We start from the raw sequence: 23,344 nt of genomic DNA on the forward strand, positions 1-23,344 counted from the left end.
TTTTCTACTAAAAATACAAAAAATACCTGGGTGTGGTGGCGCACTACTGTAATCCCAGCTACTCAGGGGTGGGGGGCGGTGAGGAAGGAGAAATGCTTAAACCCAGGAAGTGGAGGATGCAGTGAGCCGAGATTGCACCACTGCACTCCAGCCCAGGCGACAGAGCAAGACTAAGCCTCAAAAAGAAAAGAAAAGGAAAAAATAGAGCCAGCGCTGAAGTGTGCCTCCTTCCTGCCTCGAGTGGCCCTCACTAACTTCCCTAGAGGTGATGCTGATGCTGTAGGTTGGAGATGTTTCTGAGCGTCCTTGGAACGTTCCCGCGTGCTCTCCCGGCCACGCTGGACATCTGGCTTTCCTCCCGTCTAGTTGAGATTCTCTCTCTCTCTCTCTCTGGCCTCTGCCAATCCCTGGGTCTGAGCCAGAATGTGTCCCAATCCAGGAAACAGGTGTTTTTTCTGGTATTTCTTCTTTTTCTTTACTCTTTCTCCAAAAAGGAACAAAATTTGGGCTAGTTTCTTGCTTTTCTGACTCTCTTAGTTTGGGACTGAGGTTTCTGTTATTCCTGTTTGGCTGTCATGGAGAAAAACAGGAACTTATCGGTCCCGTTTTCCTTTTCTCCTCTTTTTTTTTGAGACTGAGTCTCACTCTGTCACCCAGGCTGGAGTGCAGTGGCATGATCTCGGCTCACTGCAAGCTCCGCCCCCCGGGTTCACGCCATTCTCCTGCCTCAGCCTCCCAAGTAGCTGGGACTACAGGTGCCCGCCACCATGCCCAGCTAATTTTTTTGTATTTTTAGTAGAGACGGGGTTTCACCGTGTTAGCCAGGATGGTCTTGATCTCCTGACCTTGTGATCCGGCCGCCTCAGCCTCCCAAAATGCTGGGATTACAGGTGTGAGCCACCGTGCCCAGCTAATTTTTGTATATTGGTAGACACAGGGTTTCACCATGTTGGCCAGGCTGGTCTTGAACTCCTGACCTCAGGCGATCCACTCTCCTCGGTCTCCCAAAGTGTTGGGATTACAGGCATGAGCCACCGCGCCCAGCCTATTGGTCCCATTTTCTGATCTATTTTACCCTCTTGCCTCTGGCTGTAGCCCACATCAGTGCATATGTATGTGTATGTGGGTGTGCATGTGTGTACATGGTGTGTGCGTGTGTACATGGTGTGTGTACATGGTGTATGTATGTGGGTGTGCATGTGTGTACATGGTGTGTGTGTGTGTACATGGTGTGTGTGTATGTGGGTGTGCTTGTGTGTGTACATGGTGTGTGGGTGTGCTTGTGTGTACATGGTATGTGTGTGTACATGGTGTGTGTATGTGGGTGTGCTTGTGTGTACATGGTATGTGTGTGTACATGGTGTGTGTATGTGGGTGTGCTTGTGTGTACATGGTGTGCATGTGTGTACATGGTATATGTATGTGGGTGTGCTTGTGTGTACATGGTGTGTGTGTGGGTGTGCGTGTGTGTACATGGTGTGCGTGTGTGTACACGGCGTGTATGTGGGTGTGCGTGTGTGTACATGGTGTGTATGTGGGTGTGCGTGTGTGTACATGGTGTGTATGCGGGTGTGCGTGTGTGTACATGGTGTGTATGTGGGTATGCTTGTGTGTACATGGTGTGCGTGTGTGCACATGGTGTGTGTGTGGGTGTCCGTGTGTGCACATGGTGTATACATGGTGTGTGTGTACATGGTGTGCATGTGTGTACATGGTATGTGTGCATGTGGGATGCATATGTGTATGGGGCATGTATGCACGTCTGGGCATGCATGTGTGTGTCATGAGAAGCATGTGTGCACGTGTGTGTGTGTGGTGTGTTGCTCTGCAGGCCCCAGTGTTGGCCAGCCCCCCGTCTTTCTTGTGAGTGACTTCCCCCTTCTTAGGGGGCTTGGCGTGACTGGCATTCTCTGGAAAGGGAGGGGCGGATCTGCAGAGCGGGCAGCTGCAGGGACTCGGGGGCTGCTGACTGGCTTTGTGGCTTCTTGGCCTTGGTGTCTGTGGGTGCACACCCACACAGAGCTTTTGAAATGGAATCATGCGTGCCCAGTTCATAGAGTGAGTGGCGCCGAGGAATAAGAACAGAGGGAACTTCTCAAGGAGAAAGGAAGAAAGGAATTGTCAGAGATGGGCTGAACAAAAAACCGTGCGATCGGCCGAGGAGGGGCCGGCAGCGCCTCCCTTCCTGCCCACAGAGCAGCCGCCCTGTGCCCATCTATTCCCCGGCTTTGCATGGGGCCTCTGTTTTAAAGGGTTCTGTGGCCAAGACAAGCCTGCCAGTCCCTGTCCCTGTCCTTGGCCACTTCTCTGGCAGCTTTCCCCATTCCTGAAGCAGGTGGGTAGCCCTGCTCAGCCTCTTGTCCCATCTCCTTACCTGTGACAGTTGCCAAGCCGCTGGGAATGTGGTCGCCTTAGGACAGCTGAATGAGGAAACTGCGGTGCACACAGGTTTGGCTAACCCCAAGGGCCAGTTGCTGTGCGTGGGAGTTCCAAGGGGCGGAAGGGAGCCAGCACTAGGTGGAGCTCTGCTGGCCAGGGGACAGAGAGGAACGGCCTCTAGGAGGAGGGTGCAGCGGGTGTGAGGCCCTGTGGAGCCAACTTTGGAGCTAGAATAAGGTGGCATTTTTGCGGCACGCTGTGGGGGTGGACGAGGCCTGAGGTCACACCAGGGAGCCCATATTGGGTCAGGAATGTTGCTTTGGCAGTCCCTGGACTCAGCTCCCAGCTGTCTGGCCATCTGGGCACTTCTGAGCCCAGCCATGACCTCTGCCTTCCCTTAGCACTTTGCAGTGAGCCCAGCACCCGGCAGCCCCTGACCAGCCAGTGCACGGTCCCTGTGCGGCACTGTGAACCTGGAAGTAGGGGGCTGGGTGTCTGTGTGCTCTGGGGGCCCAGGCGATGGGCCCTGGAGCTGTGAAGACTGAGTCACGGGTGGGTGAGGGATGAGGGGAGACTGCTCTGCGGGGGCTCAGGGCCGTTTCTACCAGAAATTCCCCTTGGGGTTTGTAGGACAAAGGACATGGTTGACCTGGATTGTAGGGCTGACCAGTGACAGACAGTGGGAGGGACACAGGGTGCTCGGGCCCCAGGTTGATCAGGGTGAAGCAGTCATGTGATCTCTCCCAGCCTCTGTCCTCATTCTGATGTCCTAAAGTGGTCAGAGGTCTCTGCAAAATAAGCTACAGGGAGGGTTCTGCTTCTGCGCAGCGCTCACCCGGCTCTCCCCCGAACGCCTGGAACTAGGGTGGCCAGGCTGGGGTGGAGGAGCTGCGCTGGAATGTTCCAGAGCTTCCCCCACTCCTGCCGTTCTGAGTCACTCTGCCTCCCGGAAGGAGGAGGATCAGCTGAGCCGCTGCGCTCACGTAGTGTCTCCCTGTGTCTCGCTGTCTGCCTTACTGTGCACAGGGTGGGCTGCTGCCGCTACGGCGCGCACGTGGGCCCTGGGAGGAGCCCGACGCAGCCACTCCCGCACCGCACGTGGGCAGGACGAGGGTTCCTCACAGGACCGGCCGGGCCGAGGGAGGAGGACTGGGGACTGCGCCTGGCAGAGGATGAGCTCGTGTTGTGGGCGGCAGGGAGAAGGGAGTCCGAGAGCTCCTCCTCGGCAGTGGTTCTGCCGCCGCGGCTGCTCTTGTGGTTGGACCAGATGACTAATGAGGTTGAAAGCCCTTCCCCCGCCCCAGTGATTGCCGCTGTGGCCCCGCAACCCTCCAACCGCAGGAAGTTCCCATGAGGATGTTGGAGCCCTTTCCAAGCCATCCCACTGGCCTAGACTCTGCTGGGATTATTTTGACCCCCCAGGGCAGAGTGTAATCATCTGACAGGCTTTCTCTCTCGGCAGGAGACGGGGCGCACTCCAGCAGGTGGGGGAGCCCCAATGTGTCCCACGGATGAGGGTGCAAAGCCCAGCCCCCCTCTTCCTGCCCCCTGGCTGCAGGCCCCTCGGCTTTTCCCACCCTGGCTCCCCTGTGTGCTTGGCACTTGTTCCCTTTACTTAGTGGCCTTTTAGCCCGCTGGTCCTTCCCAGGCAGCTGGAGCGGACTTATGCCTTGCAGCAGAGGCTGAGCAGAAAGAAGCTTGTCCTTGAAACTTTTCCGCGGAGACACCCAGGCTGTTCTGTGGCACCAGTGGGTTTGCCAGAGACCAGGGACTTTGACCAGGGCTGGCAGGGAGCCCCAATCCTGAAGAACCCTCGTTCTTCGTGTGCTGTCGCGGAGGCTACATAGGCACAGTTGCAGCAGGGTCTTGGAGGCTGAAAGAAGAACGGTCTGAGTGGAGAGAGGGGAGTTGGCCAGGCACAGGAGTTTCAGAGCTTTCGGGGGCTCAGAAGGTGCCCAGGGCTCTGCAGCTTAGTGAGGAGTTCACAGGGTGGTGGGCGACCCAGCACCCAGGGGCATCAGCTGTGGGAGTGGGTCTGGGCTTCATCCTGTGGACACAGCAGACCCTCAAGGGCTGGGTTTAGAGGAGTACGTCTGGAGGTGGGGCTGGGGAATGCACATTGAGGGGAGCTCGGAGCAGAACCGTAGCACAGGCCAGGCATGATGGCTCACGCCTTGTAATCGCAGCACTTTGGGAGACTGAGGTGGGAGGATCGCTTGAGCCCAGGAGTTCAAGACCAGCCAGGGCAGTATAGTCAGACCCCATCTCTACAAAAAATAACAAATAAATTAGCCAGGCGTGGTGAAACATGCCTGTAGTCCCAGCTACTCGGGAGGCAGGAGAATCTCTTGAACTCAGGAGGCAGAGGTTGCAGCAAGCTGAGATTGTGCCACTGGATTCCAGCCTGGGCAGCAGAGTGAGATCTTGTCTAAAAAAAAAAAAACAACAAAACGAAAACAAAAACAGTAGCACGGTGGTCTGATAAGACCATCCCAGGAAGGGGGATGACGCAGTAGTCCACAGGCCTCAGTGGACCCTCACAGCAGGTATGGACATCAGAGAGTCTTGCTCATACCTAACTGAGTGATTTGATTTGATTTGAATTTTTTTTGAGATGGAGTCTCTCTCTGTCACCCAGGCCGGAGTGCAGTGGTGTGATCTCAGCTCACTGTAACCTCCGCCTCCCAGGTTCAAGCGATTCTCTTGCCTCAGCCTCCTGAGTAGCTGGGATTACAGGCATGCACCACCACGCCCGGCTAATTTTTGTATTTGTGGTAGAGACGGGGTTTTGCCATGTTGGCCAGGCTGGTCTCGAACTCCTGACCTCAGGTGATCCACACACCTCGGCCTCCCAAACTGCTGGGATTACAGGTGTGAGCCACCACACCCGGCCCTCATACCTGATTTAGAGTATGTTCTGCTAGGATTACAGGTGTGAGCCACCGTGCCCGGCCCTCATGTCTATTTAGAGTATGTTCTGCTGGGATTACAGGCGTGAGCCACCATGCCCAGCCCTCATGTCTGATTTAGAGTATGTTCTGCTGGGATTACAGGTGTGAGCCACCGTGCCCGGCCCTCATACCTGATGTAGAGTATGTTCTGCTGGGATTACAGGCATGAGCCACCGTGCCCAGCCCTCATGTCTGATTTAGAGTATGTTCTGCTGGGATTACAAGCATGAGCCACCGTATCCAGCCCTCATATCTGATGTAGAGTATGTTCTGCTGGGATTACAGGTGTGGGCCACTGTGCCCGGCCCTCATACCTGATGTAGAGTATGTTCTGCTGGGATTACAGGTGTGGGCCACCGTGCCCAGCCCTCATGTCTGATTTAGAGTATGTTCTGCTGGGATTACAGGTGTGAGTCACCATGCCCAGCCCTCATGTCTGATTTAGAGTATGTTCTGCTGGGATTACAGGTGTGGGCCACCGTGCCCGGCCCTCATGTCTGATTTAGAGTATGTTCTGCTGGGATTACAGGTGTGGGCCAGCCCTCATGTCTGATTTAGAGTATGTTCTGCTGGGATTACAGGCGTGGACCACCGTGCCCAGCCCTCGTGTCTGATTTAGAGTATGTACTGCCAAACTCCGTGGTGTGAATACTGCCACTATGGCTGAAGGTAAACTATCAGCCTGCTTAGGAGAGAGCTGCGCGGCAGCCTCCATCATGTCGTGTTCCTCCCTCTAGACTCAGTAGACACAAAGAGCTCAGTAGACAACAGATAGGGTAAATTGCTAATAAACTAGGAAGTAGTGAGGCTAGAATATTTATTAAGTTTGCTTTTAATATAATTTATGTAGTCTGAGTGCAGTGGCTGGTACCTGTAGTCCCAGCACTTTGGGAAGCCAAGGGAGGATAATTAATTGAGCTTAGGAGTTCAGGACCAGCCTGGGCAACATAGTGAGACTCTGTCTCAACAAAAAAATATAAAAATGAGCCAGGTGTGGCAACACGCACCTGTAGTCCTAGCTACTCAGGAGGCTGAAGAGGGTGGACCCCTTGATCCCAGGAATTCAAGGCTGTAATGAGCTATGATTGCGCCACTGCACTCCAGCCTGGGTGACAGAGCAAGACCCTGTCTCAAAAAATAATAATAATATAATTTACATAATTGTAAGTTTTATGACTCAATTTTTTTTTTTTAATAGAGATGGAATCATGCCATGTTGCTCAGGCTGGTCTTGAACTCCTGGCCTTAAGTGATCAATCCTCTAGCCTCAGCCTCTCAAAATGCTGCAATCACAGGTGTGAGCCACTGTGCCTGGCCACATGACTGTTTTTAATAATGACTATATGTAAAGCTGTCCTACACTATTGTCTCTGGCAATCACGTGACCCAATCCATCTTCAAAGCCAGCAACAGTCGTTGAGTCCTTCTTTAACTTCCAATCTCTGATCTTTCCTTCTGCCCATCAGCCTGAGAAAACTCTGCTTTTGAAGGGCTCATGTCATTCACTTACACTCTCCTGGATAAGAAGATCCTCATGGAAGAGAGATCTCATTACACTGACAGGTTTCACCCACACTCAGGGGGTTGCCTGAGGGTGAGTGGGGCCCCTGAAGGTCATTCTTAGAATTCTGCCACCGAAGAGCCCCATAGGCCATTGTAGGGACAGGGTTTACTGTAAAATAAGGTGACCACATACACAGACCAGCGATGCTGTCCCTAACGGGGATCCCAAGCTGGTCCCATCAGTCAGCAGGGCTGCTCACAGGGCACCGGCCTGTCCCTGTTGAAGGCGTTTCCTGTGATGTCTGTGGAGGAGACAGAACTGGAGCCCACGCTCCGGGTGGGAGGGGAGCGTTGTGGAGAGCCCAGCTGCCTGCTGTGCTGAACCTTGGGCCAAGAACCAGTCTGTCCTTGGCTCCCTGGGGGGTGGGGAAAGATGAGGTGTATCAGGCAGGGTCCAGTCCAGAAACAGAAACCAGAGCAACAGTTGTAGAGGCCGTTGTTCAGCCAGGTATTGAGAAAACAGAGAAGGCAAAAAGGGAACACAGGTGTTGTGGAGGAGACGCTGCCAGCATCGGCTCCACGCAGCTGACCCTGGGATAAGAGAGAATTGCTGGGCTCTTTAGAACTTGGAGCTGGGAAGGCGGGTATCTGCCAGCTGGCGGGTGCTGGCGGCCTGTGGGGGCATGTGATGAGGAATTCTGCTGGCAGTGGGAAAGCCCCAAAGCGGATTCTGCTGCTGCTATGGGAAGGGACGGTCACTCCCGCTGCCCCTGCGGGGAGAAGAGCCCCCGGGGAAGAAGAGTGCTGCTGGCAGAAGCCCATTCTCTTCGCAGGCTTCAGTTTCACACTCGTGGTACCTCCTGGCAGTGCCTGGGAGGGAGCCACTGCTGTACAGAGATGCCAATTCCAGAGGCACGGTCCGGCACAGAGGGATGGGTTCCCGCTGAAGGACGAGTGTAACAGCGGAAGACCCCTTTCTCCGGGGTCCCAGGCTCCTGTCCTGGACCTCAGCACCCCACACCCCCATGCATTGTCATCTTCTGAGTCTGGCTTTGTCTTGCACATGAAGTTGGATGGGTAGACTCTGGAAGCATCCAGACCCGCGTGCAATGCTGATGAATAGGCTGATTTTGATGGGGTGTGTGAAGTGGAGATGCCAGCCCAGAGGCTCAGCTCGCTCGTGCTCTCATTTAAAAGCAGAAAATAGCGACTTCATTCTCGAATACGTTTGCCAGCCCCAAAGGATTAATTATCTACACACCCAGAAGCAGTGGAGCAGAATATTTTGGCAGGATTTTCAGGATTTGTGTCATCGTGGCTTAGTATCTGTTTCTTCACAGTCGGTTAGAATTTTAAAGGACTGGAAATACTGCAAGCCATCTGTATATAGAGGCTGTGGATTCGGGCTAGTGCATTTGCAAAGTGCCAATTTTATTTTTTGTTTTTATTTTTATGTTTTTTGAGATAGGGTCTCACTCTGTTACCCAGGCTAGAGTGCAGTGGTGCCATCACGGCTCACTGCAGCCTCCATCTCCTGGGCTCAGTGATCCTCCCACCTCAGCCTCCCAAGTAGCTGGGACTACAGGTGTGTGCCACCACGCCTGGCTAATTTCTGTATTTTTTTTAGAGACAGGGTTTTTGCCATGTTGCCCAGGCTGGTCTTGAACTCCTGACCTCAAGCTGTACTCCTACCTCGGCCTCCTGAAGTGCTGGGATTACAGGCATGAGCCACTGCGCCTGGCTGCAAAGTGCTAATTTTAACTTTTTAGATTACTAAGACTGTTAACGTGTTTCCTTAGTTTAGTGATAATGCTGACTTCAGAGAAAGACCTTGGTGAATACAAATCCTAAGCAGATAGCTCAACTCATTATCACAAAGCAAACCCCACCCAGTGAAGAAACAAATTTGAGAAGGCCCAGAAGCCCCTCCCCACCACCCCCCATCCCCTCCCTGGAAACAGCCGCTCTCCTAGTGCTGACACCAGAGGTGGCACTGCCTGGCTTTGAACATGAAGGTGGAACTCAAGGGTGGTTGGCTGTCCAGATGCAGCAGGAAGAGAGGGTTTGGGGCATTGCTGGTGCACGGGAGAGGGTGGGGATGGCCCCCAAACTAGTGGAGGGCGGGCTTGGCCCCTGGAGATACGGGAAGGAGGCCACCGCTCTGTGGGTTCTGTCCTCCCTCTCCATCTGTCTGGACCCCTCACCCTTTCCCTCCCTCTCCGTCCTCACGCACCCACCCCCTGTCTCTCACTCAGGCTTTTCAGCCATGTGTGCTGCCCACGGGGCCCTTGGCCTGGCTTCTTCCAAGGGGTGGGGTAGATGCCCACATTTTCGCAGCAGAGACAGCCTCGCAGCCTCTGTTCAGTGTCTGGACAGACGGGTATTGTCTTCGTTTTATTGTTCAGTTTATGAGTCTTATTGAGTGCTTTTGTTGGGTGCGATTTCTGGAATGATGCATGAAGTGCTTCTCCATGGAGGTGCTGTGGGCCGGGCGATGCCCTCGCGGGCTGGTTGCTCCCCAGAGAGGGAAACGCAGCTCCAGACATGCGAGGCCCCGCATGTGCAAATGTCACGTGTGACTCGGGGAGAGCCGCCTGCTCTGACACGTCGGCCCTCCGGCCTGCACCTGGGGGTCCCATGCCGGCCGGGGCTCATTTACTCCCCTCTTCTGAGTCAGCGCCTGCTAGGGTTCATGGAACCCCAGACCTGGCTCTCTTATGCGTACCTGTTCCTTCTCTGTCTTGCAGGTTTTGGGATTTGAGGTCGACGCGGTGAACTCTGTCCAGTTTTCAAACCACACAGGTAAGGTGTTGGCTCCAGCAGCCGGCACAGAGCAGAGTGTGGGTGTGAGGCACGGGGCGGAGCGTGGGTGTGAGGCACGGGGCGGAGCGTGGGGTGTGAGGCACGGGGCGGAGCGTGGGTGTGAGGCTCGGGGCGGAGTGTCGGAGTGAGGCACGGGGCGGAGCGTGGGAGTGAGGCACGGGGCGGAGCGTCGGAGTGAGGCTCCAGCCGGAACGTGGGAGAGAGGCACGGGGCGGAGCATGGGTGTGAGGCTCGGGGCGGAGCGTGGGTGTGAGGCACGGGGCGGAGCGTGGGTGTGAGGCACGGGGGGGAGGGTCGGAGTGAGGCACGGGGCGGAGCGTGGGTGTGAGGCTCGGGCCGGAGCGTGGGTGTGAGGCTCGGGCCGGAGCGTGGGTGTGAGGCACGGGCCGGAGCGTGGGTGTGAGGCATGGGGCTTTCATGTGGACAGGGACCTGGAGTCCCGGGCGTCTGCACAGCAGCCTGCACAGCACATCAGGGCGTAGGCCTGGGTGGTCTCACCTCTGAGTGGGGATGTTACTCAGCTTGGGTGCTTTGGGGCCGTGTGACCCAGTGCCGGTGGCAGAACCTCTCAGTCCTTCAGTTTTCTTCTCTGTAAAACAGGAGGGCAATCCTAACAGCTGCCGTGAGGTTGCCAGAGTTGATGAGGTAAATTGCATAAAGTGCTTGGACCAAGGCCTGGCTCAGAGCACAGCCATGTGACTCCTGCTGTGGGCCTGCCTGCGCGGTGCCTGTTCCTGCCTCCTGGAGCTGAGGAGGGTGCCCCATGGGGTGGTTGTGCTGGGGGACGTGTAGGTGGTTCTGGGTTTTGTCTGTTAACAGCCGTGCTGTGGGGCCCGTGTGTGCATCTGTCTCCACGCGCTGGGACGCTGAGGAGTTTGCTGGCTCAGGGGACTGAGGGTGGCCGGCCTCAGAAGCCCCTCACAGGCCATGCTTTCCACGCCCCCAGCCCCATGGCCTGGAGGTGGAGGTGCATGGAGTCCTCCCTCCTCTCTGTGGTCTCTATACGGCTTCGTCGGCAGGAGAACAAAGCTGTTCTGTTCTTTGAAACCCCACCTCGCTTCCCCTGAAATTTCTCTGAACCCAGGCGGAACCTTGGGAGCACAGAACGTCCCAGAAACAGCCTGGCACAGCATCAATGGGATATGTGGGAGGGCCTGGCCCCTACCTTTGGGAGCAGGAAGAAGTGCTGTGGTTTCTCTTGAGGCGGGCATAACACATGCTAAGTGAGAGGAAAGGGTTGCTCGGCCAGTGCAGACGGACAGACTCCAGCTCTTGGCGGTGCAGACAGACAGATTCCAGCTCTCAGCAGTGCAGATGGACAGGCTCCAGCTCTCGCTGGAACCCTTTCCTGCCTTTGCTTGCTGGGCACACTGGGTGCTGTGAGATTTGGAGATGTCCCCGAAGACTCAGGCCCTCCAGGAGCCTGCCTGAACCCACATGTTCCTCCTGGCTGCTCTCGCTGCCCTGCTTTAGGATTTGTTTTTCAGCGAGTGAGCTGACTGGCTTGGACGCTAAAGCAGGGTGTTGGGTGTGTTTCTGGGGACCGTACTGTGCTCCGCAAGTGCTGGTTCAACATCCTCACAGACCCGGCTGCCCTTGCGTGGACTCCAGGATGCAGGGAGCGCCCTGGGCTTTGGTGATGCCTTCCAGGCTTGGTGGAAGCTTCTCAGTGGGAGGTGGTTTGGCTGACCCGAGGTTCCCGAGACACACAAGGGGTCTCTGGCCTGCCCTCGGAGGGCTGGGATGAGGACAGGACCCCGGGCGCTTGGGAGCCTCCGCAGTTGCAGAACCAGATGAACGGCCTGGGGACGTCCCTTCCCACAGGGTCCGGCCTGTGGTTCCTGGGAGCCGCCGCTCCAGCCTCCTCCAGATACCATGGGGGGCCTGCTGGTTTAGGACCCCTTAGCCAGCTCCATCTGTGGCTGTGGGCTGGCTCCCAGCACCCTGTACCCACACTCTTGGGGTCAGCTGTCTGTGCGGCCTGATCAGGAGGCCCCCGCGTAGCTTCCCTAACGCCGTCTCTCTGGCTCAGGGGCAACTCCCTAGGGAGTGAGGGCGGGCGTCACTCTCCCCTGCACTGGGACCCTTCTGCCTGCTCCCCTTCCCTCGCCCCTGCCACGCTGCGCTGCTGGGGAGTGAGGCAGGTGCGTCGTGCACCTGCCCTGGGTGCCATGGGAGCTGGTGGTCGGGACAGGGGACTTGGCCTCCTCCACGCAGCCCCCCAGCCCCTCTGGGCTCCTGTGCCACCCACTGTGAGTACAGTGCTCACGATGACATTGTCTATTCCACAGACCTCGACGGAGCTGGAGGCGCTCTTTGGTTTTTCAGTTTTTTTGTTGTTGTTTTTCCTTTTTGTTCCCCCCACCCTCTGTCTAATGGCTAGCGGTGCTTATATTTCAGCAAACTCACCTCCGGGAAGCATTTTACTAGGCCTGATCATGCACAAAGAAAGACTTCTGCTCGCGCCACGGGCCCCATGCATTATAGGGACTGTTCTGCTCCAGCCACCCTGGCTCCAGGGCTGCGCTCCCCGGCCTGTCTGGGGAGCCACGTTGTCCTGTTCCTCCTGCCACGTGGCCCATCGTGCGTGCCCAGGACGCAGCTCATGCCCTGTGTGACCGGCCACGTGAGCTCAGCCACAAGCAGCCCTGCGGACACTGGGGCTGTTTCCACTTTGTGGCTGTTGCACGTCTTGCTGCCATGAACGTTTGTCTAGACATTTTGGGGGGAGACACGTTTTCAGTTCTCCAGTGCGCACCTAGGCGTTGGAGGTGGGGTCACAGGCTGCACTTCATTTGGCAGGGAGCTAGGGTGATGCTGCCACGGAGCTCATTCGCGACTCTGCCCACGGTTTTCTTTTTCCTTTTTCTGTTTTTTTTTTTTTTTTTTTTGAGACGGAGTCTCGCTCTGTCGCCCAGGCTGGAGTGCAGTGGCCGGATCTCAGCTCACTGCAAGCTCCGCCTCCCAGGTTTACGCCATTCTCCTGCCTCAGCCTCCGGAGTAGCTGGGACCACAGGTGCCCGCCAGTTCGCCCGGCTAGTTTTTTTGTATTTTTTTTTAGTAGAGACAGGGTTTCACTGTGTTAGCCAGGATGGTCTCGATCTCCTGACCTCGTGATCCGCCCGTTTCGGCCTCCCAAAGTGCTGGGATTACAGGCTTGCGCCACCGCGCCCAGCCTTTTTTTTTTTTTTGCTGTGTCGTCCAGGCTGGAGTGCAGTCGTGTGATCGTGGCTCACTGCAGCCTTGACTTCCTGAGCTCAAGAGATCCTCCCACCTCACCCTCTTAAGTGGCTGGGTCTCCAGGTGTGCACCACCACACCCAGCTAATTTTCCTATTTGTCATAGAGACAGAGTCTCACTATGTTGCCCAGGATGGTCTTGCACTCCTCGGGCTCAAGCAATCCTGCCCCCTCAGCCTCCCAAAGTGCTAGGATTACAGGCGTGAGACTCCGCGCCCAGTCTTCTCTTTTTTCTTTTGTAGAGACAAGGTCTCTGTCATCCAGGCTGACGTGCAGTGGTGTGACCTGCTCACCACAGCCTTGACCTCCTGGGCTGAAGCCATCTTTTGCCTCCACCTCCCGAGTGGCTGAGACTACAGGTGTGCGCCACCACGCCCACCTCCTACCCAGGGTTGTTACTGGGGTGGTCACGTGGGCAGCTTCTGCCTGGGATGGACCACAAAGCCAGACTCCCAGCGGGGACATGAGTGTTCCACATAAGCTGCGTCGTTGGTTCCCTGACGCCCATCAGGCTGGGGGGCGGGAAAGCCGAGCCCCCAAGTGCCTGCGGAGCCCACCTGGTGCAGGCCTCGCGACCTCGGGGCTGCTGCTCGCACTTCGGCACCTTCCCCCGACTGGGCCCATGTTCCTTGAGGCCACACCACGCCCCCATTCATTTTTCCACACTCTGAGCTGTGCCTCCCACGCCCAGGGCAGCCAGGCTTGGCAGAGCCTCTGCCTTGAGGCCAGCATGCCCAATGGCCCCTTTGAGAGGATTTCCTGGAGCTTCCTGTCTGAGCTTCCTGGCCTGAGGGCATTGGGAAGGAGCCTGCAGAGCTGGAGGTCAGCGGGTGGACGGGTCGCACTGTCCTGGCTTTTGGAGTGTGGAGCCGGAGCGGGTGGGACAGGTGACCTGCTGCTGGGGTTGGTGGTCCCTGCTGCAGGGAAGGGGCAGCTGGTGTGAACACAAGGAGCTGCAGGACTGGAGAAGGCCAGGGCCAGGAACCTGCCGACGGACACCAGCGAGGGGCCAGGCACGGCCCGGACTCCCTGGCCGGCTGGAGTCGGACAGGAGCTCCAGGTTCCTTGGGCTGCCCAAGTTGCCGCTTGTTTGGCCTCTGATTTTTCATCTGTAAATGGAATGAGTTCTACACAAGATCCAAGTGCCCTCCCCTGTTTGAGAAGGTTCTTGTGGGCTCTGGGCTCATCCCACCTCCCACAGTGGGCAGGAGGCCACCGAGAGGTGTGAGACCATGCCCCCTGTTTCGAGAGGAAGCTGGGCCTCAGGGGAGCCTGGGGCCTGTGTCTGAGACCCGGCCAAGTGCTGGACGTCTCCCCTTCCTCACGGCTGTTATGGCTGAATTACATCCCCCCAAATTATCATGTTGCAGCCTTAACCCCAGCACCTCAGAGTGGGACTGGATTTGGAGATGGAGCCCCTACAGAGGTCATCAGGTTACAAGAGGCCATCAGGGCTCTGGGTGGGCCCTGATCCAAGCTGATTGGTGTCTTGTAAGAAGACGAGGACACAGACACACGCAGAGGGACAGAGCCATGAGGACACAGGGAGTTGACGCTGTCTGCAAGCCCTGGGGAGAGGCCTCAGGAACCAGCCTTGGAGACGCCTTGACTTTGGACCCAGTGCCCAGGACAGCAGGAGAATTGGAGCCGCCTGGTTGCAGTCCTTCCCGATGCCACCCTGTATTAGTCCATTCTCACACTGCTAATTGTTGGGAAAAGGGCTTGTGGGATACCTGTATAAACTGGCCATAAAAAAATGGGACAGTAAGTTGTGGAAAGCCACAAGAGGCCTCTGAGGAGGAAAGCCTCCTAGTTGCCATCACGTTCCCATGCTCAGAGCGAGACTTGCTCTCTTATCTGTAAACACGGTGTTCAAGGAGAAAGCGTTGGAATGTGGACAGACGTGCAGGCTCCTGGTTAAGCCGCTCCCACTAGCTACTCTCTGATAAGTTAAAGATACGCTGTTTGAACACAAAGGAGATTCCTTTAAACCGCTATTGGTATAGATTACGCCTGTGAAGTACTGCCTCCCTTTCACCGTTTCGCCCTGAACATCTGCTTCTTAGATCTAAGTGATTGTACTCAATAAATAGTGTGGACACCAGAGCTCGGTGCCTTTCACAGCCTCCATTTTGCAGCTGGCCCCCGGACTCCCACCTTTATGAACTCTTCCTTTCTTTCTTTTTTTTTTTTTTTTGAGACAGAGTCTCGCTCTGTTTCCCAGGCTGGAGTGCAGTGGCATGATCTCCGCTCACTGCAAGCTCCACCCACCAGGTTCATGCCATTCTCCTGCCTCAGCCTCCCGAGTAGCTGGGACTACAGGCGCCCGCCACCTCGCCTGGCTAATTTTTTGTATTTTTAGTAGAGACAGGGTTTCACCGTGTTAGCCAGGATGGTCTCAATCTCTTGACCTCATGATCTGGCCGCCTCGGCCTCCCAAAGTGCTGGGATTACAGGCATGAGCCACTGTGTCCAGCCCCACCTTTATGAACTCTTAACCTGTCTCTTCTCATTCCTTTGTCACCACCAGACTTTGGGTACCCTATGGGTGGTGTTGAGGCTGGTCCCCAACACTAATAAAGGTGTACCTGAGACGGGATCATTTATAAAGGAAAAAGGTTTAATGGACTCACAGTTCAGCAGGGCTGGGGAGGCCTCGGGAAACTTACAGTCATGGCAGAAGTGGAAGCAAACATGTCCTTCTTCACATGGCGGCAGAAAGGAGAAGTGCAGAGTGAGGGGCCCAGGGTGTTAAAAGCCCCTTAAAACCATCAGCTTTTGTGAGAATTCAGTCCCTATCACAAGAACGGGATGGGGGAACCGCCCCCATGATTGAATGACCTCCTGCCAGGTCCCTCCCACAACATATGGGGATTACGGGAACTACAATTCAAGATGAGATGCGGGTGGGGACACAGCCAGGCCATGTCACCTCCCCAGCAGTGGTGAGTCCCATCCTGCTTGGAAAGATACTCAGAATCCGAGGGCAGAAAGGACCAGGAGAGACCATTGCTTGCCTCCCTCTTCCTACCCCTCATCCCATACCCCGTCCCGGCCTGGCAGAAGCCTCCCCAGGACACACCCTGTACCGGAGGGGCGGCTGCTGTGTGAGGCACTGACCTTGCCCACGGTGGATACCCCCTGCCCCGCCTGTACCGGAGTGGCAGGCTGCTGTGTGAGGCACTGACCTTGCCCACGGTGGGTACCCCCTGCCCCGCCTGTACCGGAGTGGCAGGCTGCTGTGTGAGGCACTGACCTTGCCCACGGTGGGTACCCCCTGCCCCGCCTGTACCGGAGTGGCAGGCTGCTGTGTGAGGCACTGACCTTGCCCACGGTGGTTACCCCCTGCCCCGCCTGTACCGGAGTGGCAGGCTGCTGTGTGAGGCACTGACCTTGCCCACGGTGGATACCCCCTGCCCCGCCTGTACCGGAGTGGCAGGCTGCTGTGTGAGGCACTGACCTTGCCCACGGTGGGTACCCCCTGCCCCGCCTGTACCGGAGTGGCAGGCTGCTGTGTGAGGCACTGACCTTGCCCACGGTGGGTACCCCCTGCCCCTCCTGACCCGCAGTGACTGGTAACCCAGAGTCCATCAGGGGCTTGGTCTCTGGCAGACCCACCCCTCAGTGCGTCTACTCTGGTGTCCTGGGCAGAGCACAGGGCAGGCGCCGCCAGATGCACACCCCAGACGCGGCACTGTGCCTGGAGCATTGCTTCTGATGGCAGGCTCAGGACTTTTGCGCCACACATGCTCCCGTACGACAGCTCCTGGGGAAAGCCAAAGGCGTCCCTGCCAGCGGGAGCCAGGGACTGGTACGCAGGAGGGCCCTGAGGGGCAGGAGCCGTGGAGCCGTCCTCTGGTGTGGGAATTCAGGGGGTCTTAGCCACAGGGCGTGGCGCGTGGGCTCAGAGCCGGCCGTGACCTACCAGTGCGTGATACTTGGACTTTGCTGTTGTAGGAATCCGTACGTCAGAGTTGTCCTTATTTGCTGAAAAAGGCATGCGTTAGAGGATGATGCACGTGGGAGGAGGCCAGGAGCCCCTCGATGTGAGGCGTGGCGAATGTGGGGTCTCCATGGTGGACCCCACCCTGTGTGGATGGCTGCCCCCGGGCGTGCTTTCAGCTGGAGCTGGGGTTGGGTCCCACAGTGCAGGAAGGGCTCCCAGGGGGCTGGTGGTCCCACCTGCAGGAAGCCGATGCGTCTGTCCTCACACCTTGATATGCCTGTCTGCCTGGGGTGGACACTTCACCCTGGCTACCCATCGGGCCAAGGGCAGGTTGTATACACCTGGGCTGAGGCCTCGTTCTCATTTACATTTGTCTTTTGCTCAGGAGTTGATCTAAGACCGGCTCTAATTGCACCTTAATAAGCTTGTTGGGGTGGGGACATAACAAGCCTTACCTGCCAGGGTGTGCGGGTGACAGTGGCCAGTGGCCGAGCACCCCGGCCTGAATAGCTGGGAGGTCATGCAGGAGACGCTGGGAAACAAGAGGCTGTGGTGTTGTGGGGAGAGAGTAGCCGGGGCATTCCGGACAGCAATGGGGGAGCAACACAGCTGTGAGCTGGTGCGTCTCTCCCCACGCCCCGCCTGCACCTGGGACGCGGCTCCCACAGGAACTGGCAGTGGGAGGGTGGGGCCACTGAGGCCGTAGTAACAATCCCTGACAGTGTAGGGTCAGGGGGCTCACAGGGGCTTGAGGCGTCCGGTCTGGACAGCTGTCGGGACCTGCCAAGCACTGTGCCTGGTGATCTCCTGCGGGCCTTGTGCCAGTCCATGGGGAGGAGCCGTCCACCAGGCAGCCTCAGGGAGAGTGGGCGGGTGTTGAGGGAGGCCCGCGACCCCACGGCTGGCCCCCTTGTGTCTGAGCCCCCATGGTTTCCTCTGCCTCTAGGCTATGCCCACTGGAAGGGCCAAGTGCTGAATTCAGATGAGCTGCAGGAGTTGTACGAAGGCCTGAAGCTGAACAACGTGAATAAATATGACTACGTGCTCACAGGTGGGTGCCGCGGCGAGCTGCTGCAGGGGACTACAGACCCGCTCCAGCCAGGGTGGGCTCAGGGAGGTCCAGAGCACCCCCACCCTGGGCCCATCTCAGGTCCCTGCTCCTTCAAGGAGGGCCTTGGCGTGCCCAAGCCACCATCACACCCCCGATAGCCTGCGGGTCCTGGCCACGCCGTGCCTGCCTGGACAATGACTGTCCTGGCTGTGCCAAGTCACCCCCACTCCTGTGGCCACACTGGGGTTCCGGTGCCCAAGGGAGGGTGCAGGCAGAGTGTTGGGAGTGCTGACCGGGGCAGGACAGGTGGGTGGGACACTCAGTTAGGTGACAGGCTGCTACCTGGTACACTGGCATCCTTTGTCAACTTTCCGATGAAACAAAAAATTATATTTCTATACATGTTTATTATTGTAATCATTATTATTATTACTATTTTTGAGACAGGGTCTCACTCTGTGGCCCAGGTTGGAGTACACTGGCACAGTCATAGCTCACTGCAGCCTCAACCTCCCGGGCTCAGGTGATCTTCCTGCCGCAACCTCCCAGGTAGCTGGGAGTAAAGGCATGCACCACCACGCCCAGCACTTTTTTTTTTTTTTTTTTTTTTTTTGTAGAGACAGGGTTTTGCCATGTTGCCCAGGCTGGTCTTGAACTCTTGGGCTCAAGCCACCCACCCACCCTGGCCTCCCAAAGTGTTGGGATTACAGGCGTGAGTCACTGCACCCAGCCTGGTTTCTACATCTGTAAACGGTTAGAGGAAACACTTAACCTCCCAAAGTGTTAGAATTACAGGTGTGAGCCACAGTGCCCGGCCTCTCTACATGTCTAAAGGTCATATATAAGGCCAGGCACAGGGGCTCACACCTGTAATTCCAGCACTTCAGGAAGACTAGGAGGGAAGCTCGCTTGAGGCCAGGAGTTCAAAACCAGCCTAAGCAACATAATGAGACCCTGTCTCTACCGAAATTTTTTAAAAAATTAATTAGCTGGGCATAGTCCCAGCTACTCGGGAAGCTGAGGTGGGAGCTTGAGCCTGGGAGTTCAAGGCTGCAGTGAGCTGTGATTGAACCACTGCATTCTGGACTGGGGGACAGAATGAGACCCTGTCTCAAAATAAATAAGACTAAAGTGTCATATGCTTATTATTGAAAGTAGGAATATAAATAAAGGAAAGATTACTCCTTCGCCTCTCGCCCATGGGTTCGTTCCTGTGAAGCACGGCGTTTCTGTTGGGAGATGCTTTGGGGTCTGCCCTCAGTAGCTTTGGACTGTGGGGACACCTCACCTGCACCCGCCTCCCTCCCCCACCACCCCTGTGCAGGGTCTGCTGGTGCTTCTCTTTCTTTGTGCCGTGGTTGATTGTGGTGAGTCTCCTGTTTTCTGAGGGTAACCTGGGTTCTCCCCCTCAAGGTTATACGAGGGACAAGTCGTTCCTGGCCATGGTGGTGGACATTGTGCGGGAGCTGAAACAGCAGAACCCCAGGCTGGTATACGGTAGGCAGGGGCCCACCCTCGGGTCTGGCTGTGTGGCCCCACACAGGGTAGGGCTGGCGTGGGAGCCCGGGAAGGGAGTCTTAGCCTCCTTCCTCCTCTGCACCCCTCCATGCCCCGCCTCTCCGGGACAGTGAGCTATGTCTGCCAGGCCTCTGAAGATGTGGGCCTGCTGAAGTCCACTGGGCTAGAAGCGTTTGCAGGTGACCTTGGTGTCTTGTGTGGCTGGTGTGAGACAGGAAGGGGTGTCAGTGTGCTCACATAGCAGGGCTGCTGTGTGAAGGCCTGGGGCCCAGGCAGCACTGTTGTGTGACTCCACTGACCCTAAAGGCGGAGGGGGCAAGGGGCCACACCCAGGCAGGGCCAGGCTAGGGAGTGGGGAGGGACAGAGTCACACCCAGGCAGGGCCAGGCTAGGGAGTTGAGAAGGGAGGGGCCACACCCAGGCAGGGCCAGGTTAGGGAGGAGGGGAGGGGAGGGGAGAGGAGGGGAGGGCCCCACCCCAGGCAGGTCCAGGGCTAGGGAGTTGGGGAGGGCAGGGTCATACATCAGGCAGGGCCAGGTTAAGGAGTTGGGGAGGGCAGGGTCATACCCAGGCAGGGTCAGGCTAGGGAGTGGGAGAGGACAGGGTCCTACCCAGGCTGGGGCCAGGCTAGGGAGTGGCCAAGTCTTTGGGGCATCTGCCTAGATCGATCTTTCCTTAGAGGCCAGGCAGTGCTGGGTCCATCTTGCCGCCTGGGAGAAGGGGCAGTGTCACCCAACCTTGCAGACAGGCTCTCTCTGGGGCACAGGTCTCCTGGGTGGCCAGAGGGCAGGCCTGGCGCAGCACATGGTTTGCCACGCTGTGTACCGTTGCCCAAAGGGAAAGCGCTTGTCGGGACAGAGGTACAAGGCCCGGATTGTGTGTGCTCGAGGCCAGGAAGAGGAAGGGAGCCGCTGCACCTGCTTGGGTGACAAACAGTGATGAATGGCACCTCACAGCAATTAGGATGACTGTCATCAAACACATGGAAAATAGCAAGTGTGGGCGAGGATGCAGAAACCCTCATGCACAGCTGCTGGGAGTATCAAAGGGTGTGGCCACAGTGGAAAACACGTTGGCAGTTCCCCAACAAGCGGAACACGGACACCACATGACCAGCAATTCCGCCCTGTGCATAGATCCGAGATAGCCTCAGACGGATGTGCGTATTCCCAGTGACCAAAGGTGGATACAGGCTGTGTCCATGGATGGCTGACAAAGAAAATGTCCGTGCATACGATGGAGTATTAGTCTGGAAAAGGAAGGAAATTCTGACACACTCTGCAGTGTGGATGACACTTGAGGACATGATGCTCAGTGAAAGTAGCCAGACACCAAAGGACAGCTGTTACATGATTCTCTTATCTGAAATATCCATGATAGGCCAATTCATCGAGGTAGAAAGCAGACTAAGGCCTGGCGTGGTGGTTCACGCCTGTAATCCCAGCACTTTGGGAGGCCGAGGCAGGTGGATCACCTGAGGTCAGGAGTTCAAGACCAGCCTGGCCAACATGGCGAAACCCCCCGTCTTTACTAAAAATACAAAAATTAGCCAGGTCTGGTGGCGTGCACCTGTAATCTCAGCTACTTTGAAGGCTGAGGCAGGAGAATTGCTTGAACCCGGGAGGCAGAGGTTGCAGTGAGCCGAGATCACGCCACTGCACTCCAGTTTGGGTGATAGAACGAGATTCTGTCTCAAAAAAAAAGCAGACTAGACATTACCAGGGCCTAGGGCTGAGGGAATGGGGAGTGAGTGTTTAATGAGGACAGGGTTTCAGTTTGAGAAGGTGAAACGTTTTGGAGGTGGAGAGTGGTTGTAGTTATACAACAGCAGGCATGCGCTTAATGCCCCTGAATTGTACGCCTAAATATGCTTAAACTGGCAAAGATTATGGTATATATTTTTTACCACATTAAAAAGTTAAATTAAAAAAGAGAAGATATCTACTTCAACTTGGCAGCTTAAAAAAAAAAAAGAAAGAAAGAAAAAAGCCAAATGTGGTTGCTTACGCCTGTGTTCCGAGCACTTTGGGAGGCCAAGGTGGGAGGATCGCTTAAGCCTAGGAATTCAAAACCAACCTCGGCAACATGGTGAGAACCCATCTGTACACATCATTTAAAAGTTAGCTGGGTGTGCTGGTGCATGCCTGTGGTCTCAGCCACTTGGGAGGGTGAGGCAGGAGGATCACCTGAGCCTAGAAGATCGAGACTGCAGTGAGCCATGAGTGTACCACTGCACTCCAGCCTGGACAACAGAGCAAGACCCTGTCTAAAAAATAAAAGAAGAAAGAACTGTTGAGGGTTTCTTACTCGTCAGCTGTAGCCTTTGCTGATAAGATGTCCTTGCGTCTCTGCAGCGTGTGATCCAGTCTTGGGTGACAAGTGGGATGGCGAAGGCTCGATGGTGAGTAATCTCATGTGTGTGATTTAAAAGTGTGAGTGGAGCTATTCGTGTCCAGCCAGAAGACAGACCCACGTCTCTTAAGTGTCTAACTTGGTGGGACTTCTCTGTCCAGGGGTAAAAAGACAAATCTTGTTAGGAAGGAAAAAGGGGACCCACATATTTTCTATAAAGTGCCCAATAGTAGATAAATATTTACGCCTTTGCCGGCTGCACAACCCTGCCACAGCTGTTTGCATTAGAGCACAGTAGCAGCCACAGGTAAGAGGTGTACAAACCCTCTCCTTTCTTCTCCTTTCTTTTTCTTTTTCTTTTCTTCTCTTTCTTTTCTTTTTTTTTTTGAGATGGAGTCTCCCTCTGTCGCCCAGGCTGGAGCACAGTGGCCGGATCTCAGCTCACTGCAAGCTCCGCCTCCTGAGTTTAGGCCATTCTCCTGCTTCAGCCTCCCAAGTAGCTGGGACTACAGGCGTCCGCCACCTCGCCCGGCTAGTTTTTTGTATTTTTTAGTAGAGACGGGGTTTCACTGGGTTAGCCAGGATGGTCTCGATCTCCTGACCTTGTGATCCGCCCCTCTCGGCCTCCCAAAGTGCTGGGATTACAGGCTTGAGCCACCACGCCCGGCCTCTCTTTCTTTTCTTATTGAGACGGGGTCTCACTTAGTCACCCAGGCTGGAGTGCAGTGCCACGATCTCAGCTCGCTGCAACCTCTGCCTCCTGAGCTCAGGCAATTCTCATGCCTCAGTCTCCCAAGTAGCTGGAATTACAGGTGTGCACCACCACACCCAGTTAATTTGTGTATTTTTACTAGATACGATTTCACCATATTGTCCAGGCTGGTCTCGAACTCCTAGCCTCAAGTGATCCACCTGCCTTGGCCTCCCAAAGTGCTAGGATTACAGGCATGAGCCACCATGCCCAGCCATGCATGACTATTTTCTAATAAAATTTCATTTGTGGACACTGAAATTTGAATTTTCTATAATTTTCATGTGTCACAAAATGTCATTTTTTTTTTTGACTTTTTCCCCTTAACCATTTAAAAATGTAGAAGCCAGGCTGGGTGCAGTGGCTCATGCCTGTAATCCCAGCACTTTGGGAGGCCAGGGTGGGTGGCTGACTTGAGCCCAGGAGTTCAAACCAGCCTGGGCAACGTGGGGAAACCCCAGCATCTATAATCAAAATACAAAACAATGAGCTGGGTGTGGGGATACCCACCTATAGTCCCAGCTACTTGGGAGGCTGAGGTGGGAGGATCACTCGAGCCCAGGAAGTGGAGGCTGCAGTGAGCCGAGATCGCACCACTACACTCACTCCACAGACCAAGACCCCATCTCAAAAAACAAAGGAAATGTAGAAAGCACTGAGCCCGTGAGCTGCATAGTAGCAGTAGCAGCTGCAGCCCACGGACCTGGACATCGGATCAAGTGGATGGAGAACAGATCCACTGTGACCAGTCCGGAAGCCTCGAGTTTAGAGGCGGAAGGAACCCAAAGGTGATGCTGCCTGTGGATTTTTAACTCAGCCATTCAGCGCCCA

General features: G+C 55.9%; 2 protein-coding genes across 4 annotated transcripts in view; both read left to right on the forward strand.

Annotated features, from left to right (window-relative positions):
* PDXK (pyridoxal (pyridoxine, vitamin B6) kinase) overlaps window positions 1–23,344 on the forward strand; it is a 38,799-nt gene that overhangs the window by 6,386 nt on the left and 9,069 nt on the right. Inside the window, exons 2-5 of one of the 3 annotated variants that reach the window (XM_011954121.1) lie at window positions 9,581–9,635; window positions 17,788–17,892; window positions 19,306–19,389; window positions 21,765–21,811. In XM_011954121.1, coding sequence (XP_011809511.1) covers window positions 9,581–9,635; window positions 17,788–17,892; window positions 19,306–19,389; window positions 21,765–21,811 — 291 coding nt within the window. Of the gene's footprint in view, window positions 1–9,580; window positions 9,636–17,579; window positions 17,692–17,787; window positions 17,893–19,305; window positions 19,390–21,764; window positions 21,812–23,344 lie in introns of those variants that run through there. The other 2 variants (XM_011954123.1, XM_011954122.1) reach the window with 2 other exon arrangements.
* Window positions 13,327–13,838, forward strand: LOC105520402 (uncharacterized protein C21orf124). Its single transcript, XM_011954124.1, is given in 2 exon segments — window positions 13,327–13,540; window positions 13,543–13,838. Coding segments are annotated over 2 exon segments (510 nt in total).

This window comes from Colobus angolensis, unplaced genomic scaffold (assembly GCF_000951035.1).
Source record: "Colobus angolensis palliatus isolate OR3802 unplaced genomic scaffold, Cang.pa_1.0 Scaffold38, whole genome shotgun sequence".
NCBI classification, from domain to species: Eukaryota; Metazoa; Chordata; class Mammalia; order Primates; family Cercopithecidae; genus Colobus; species Colobus angolensis.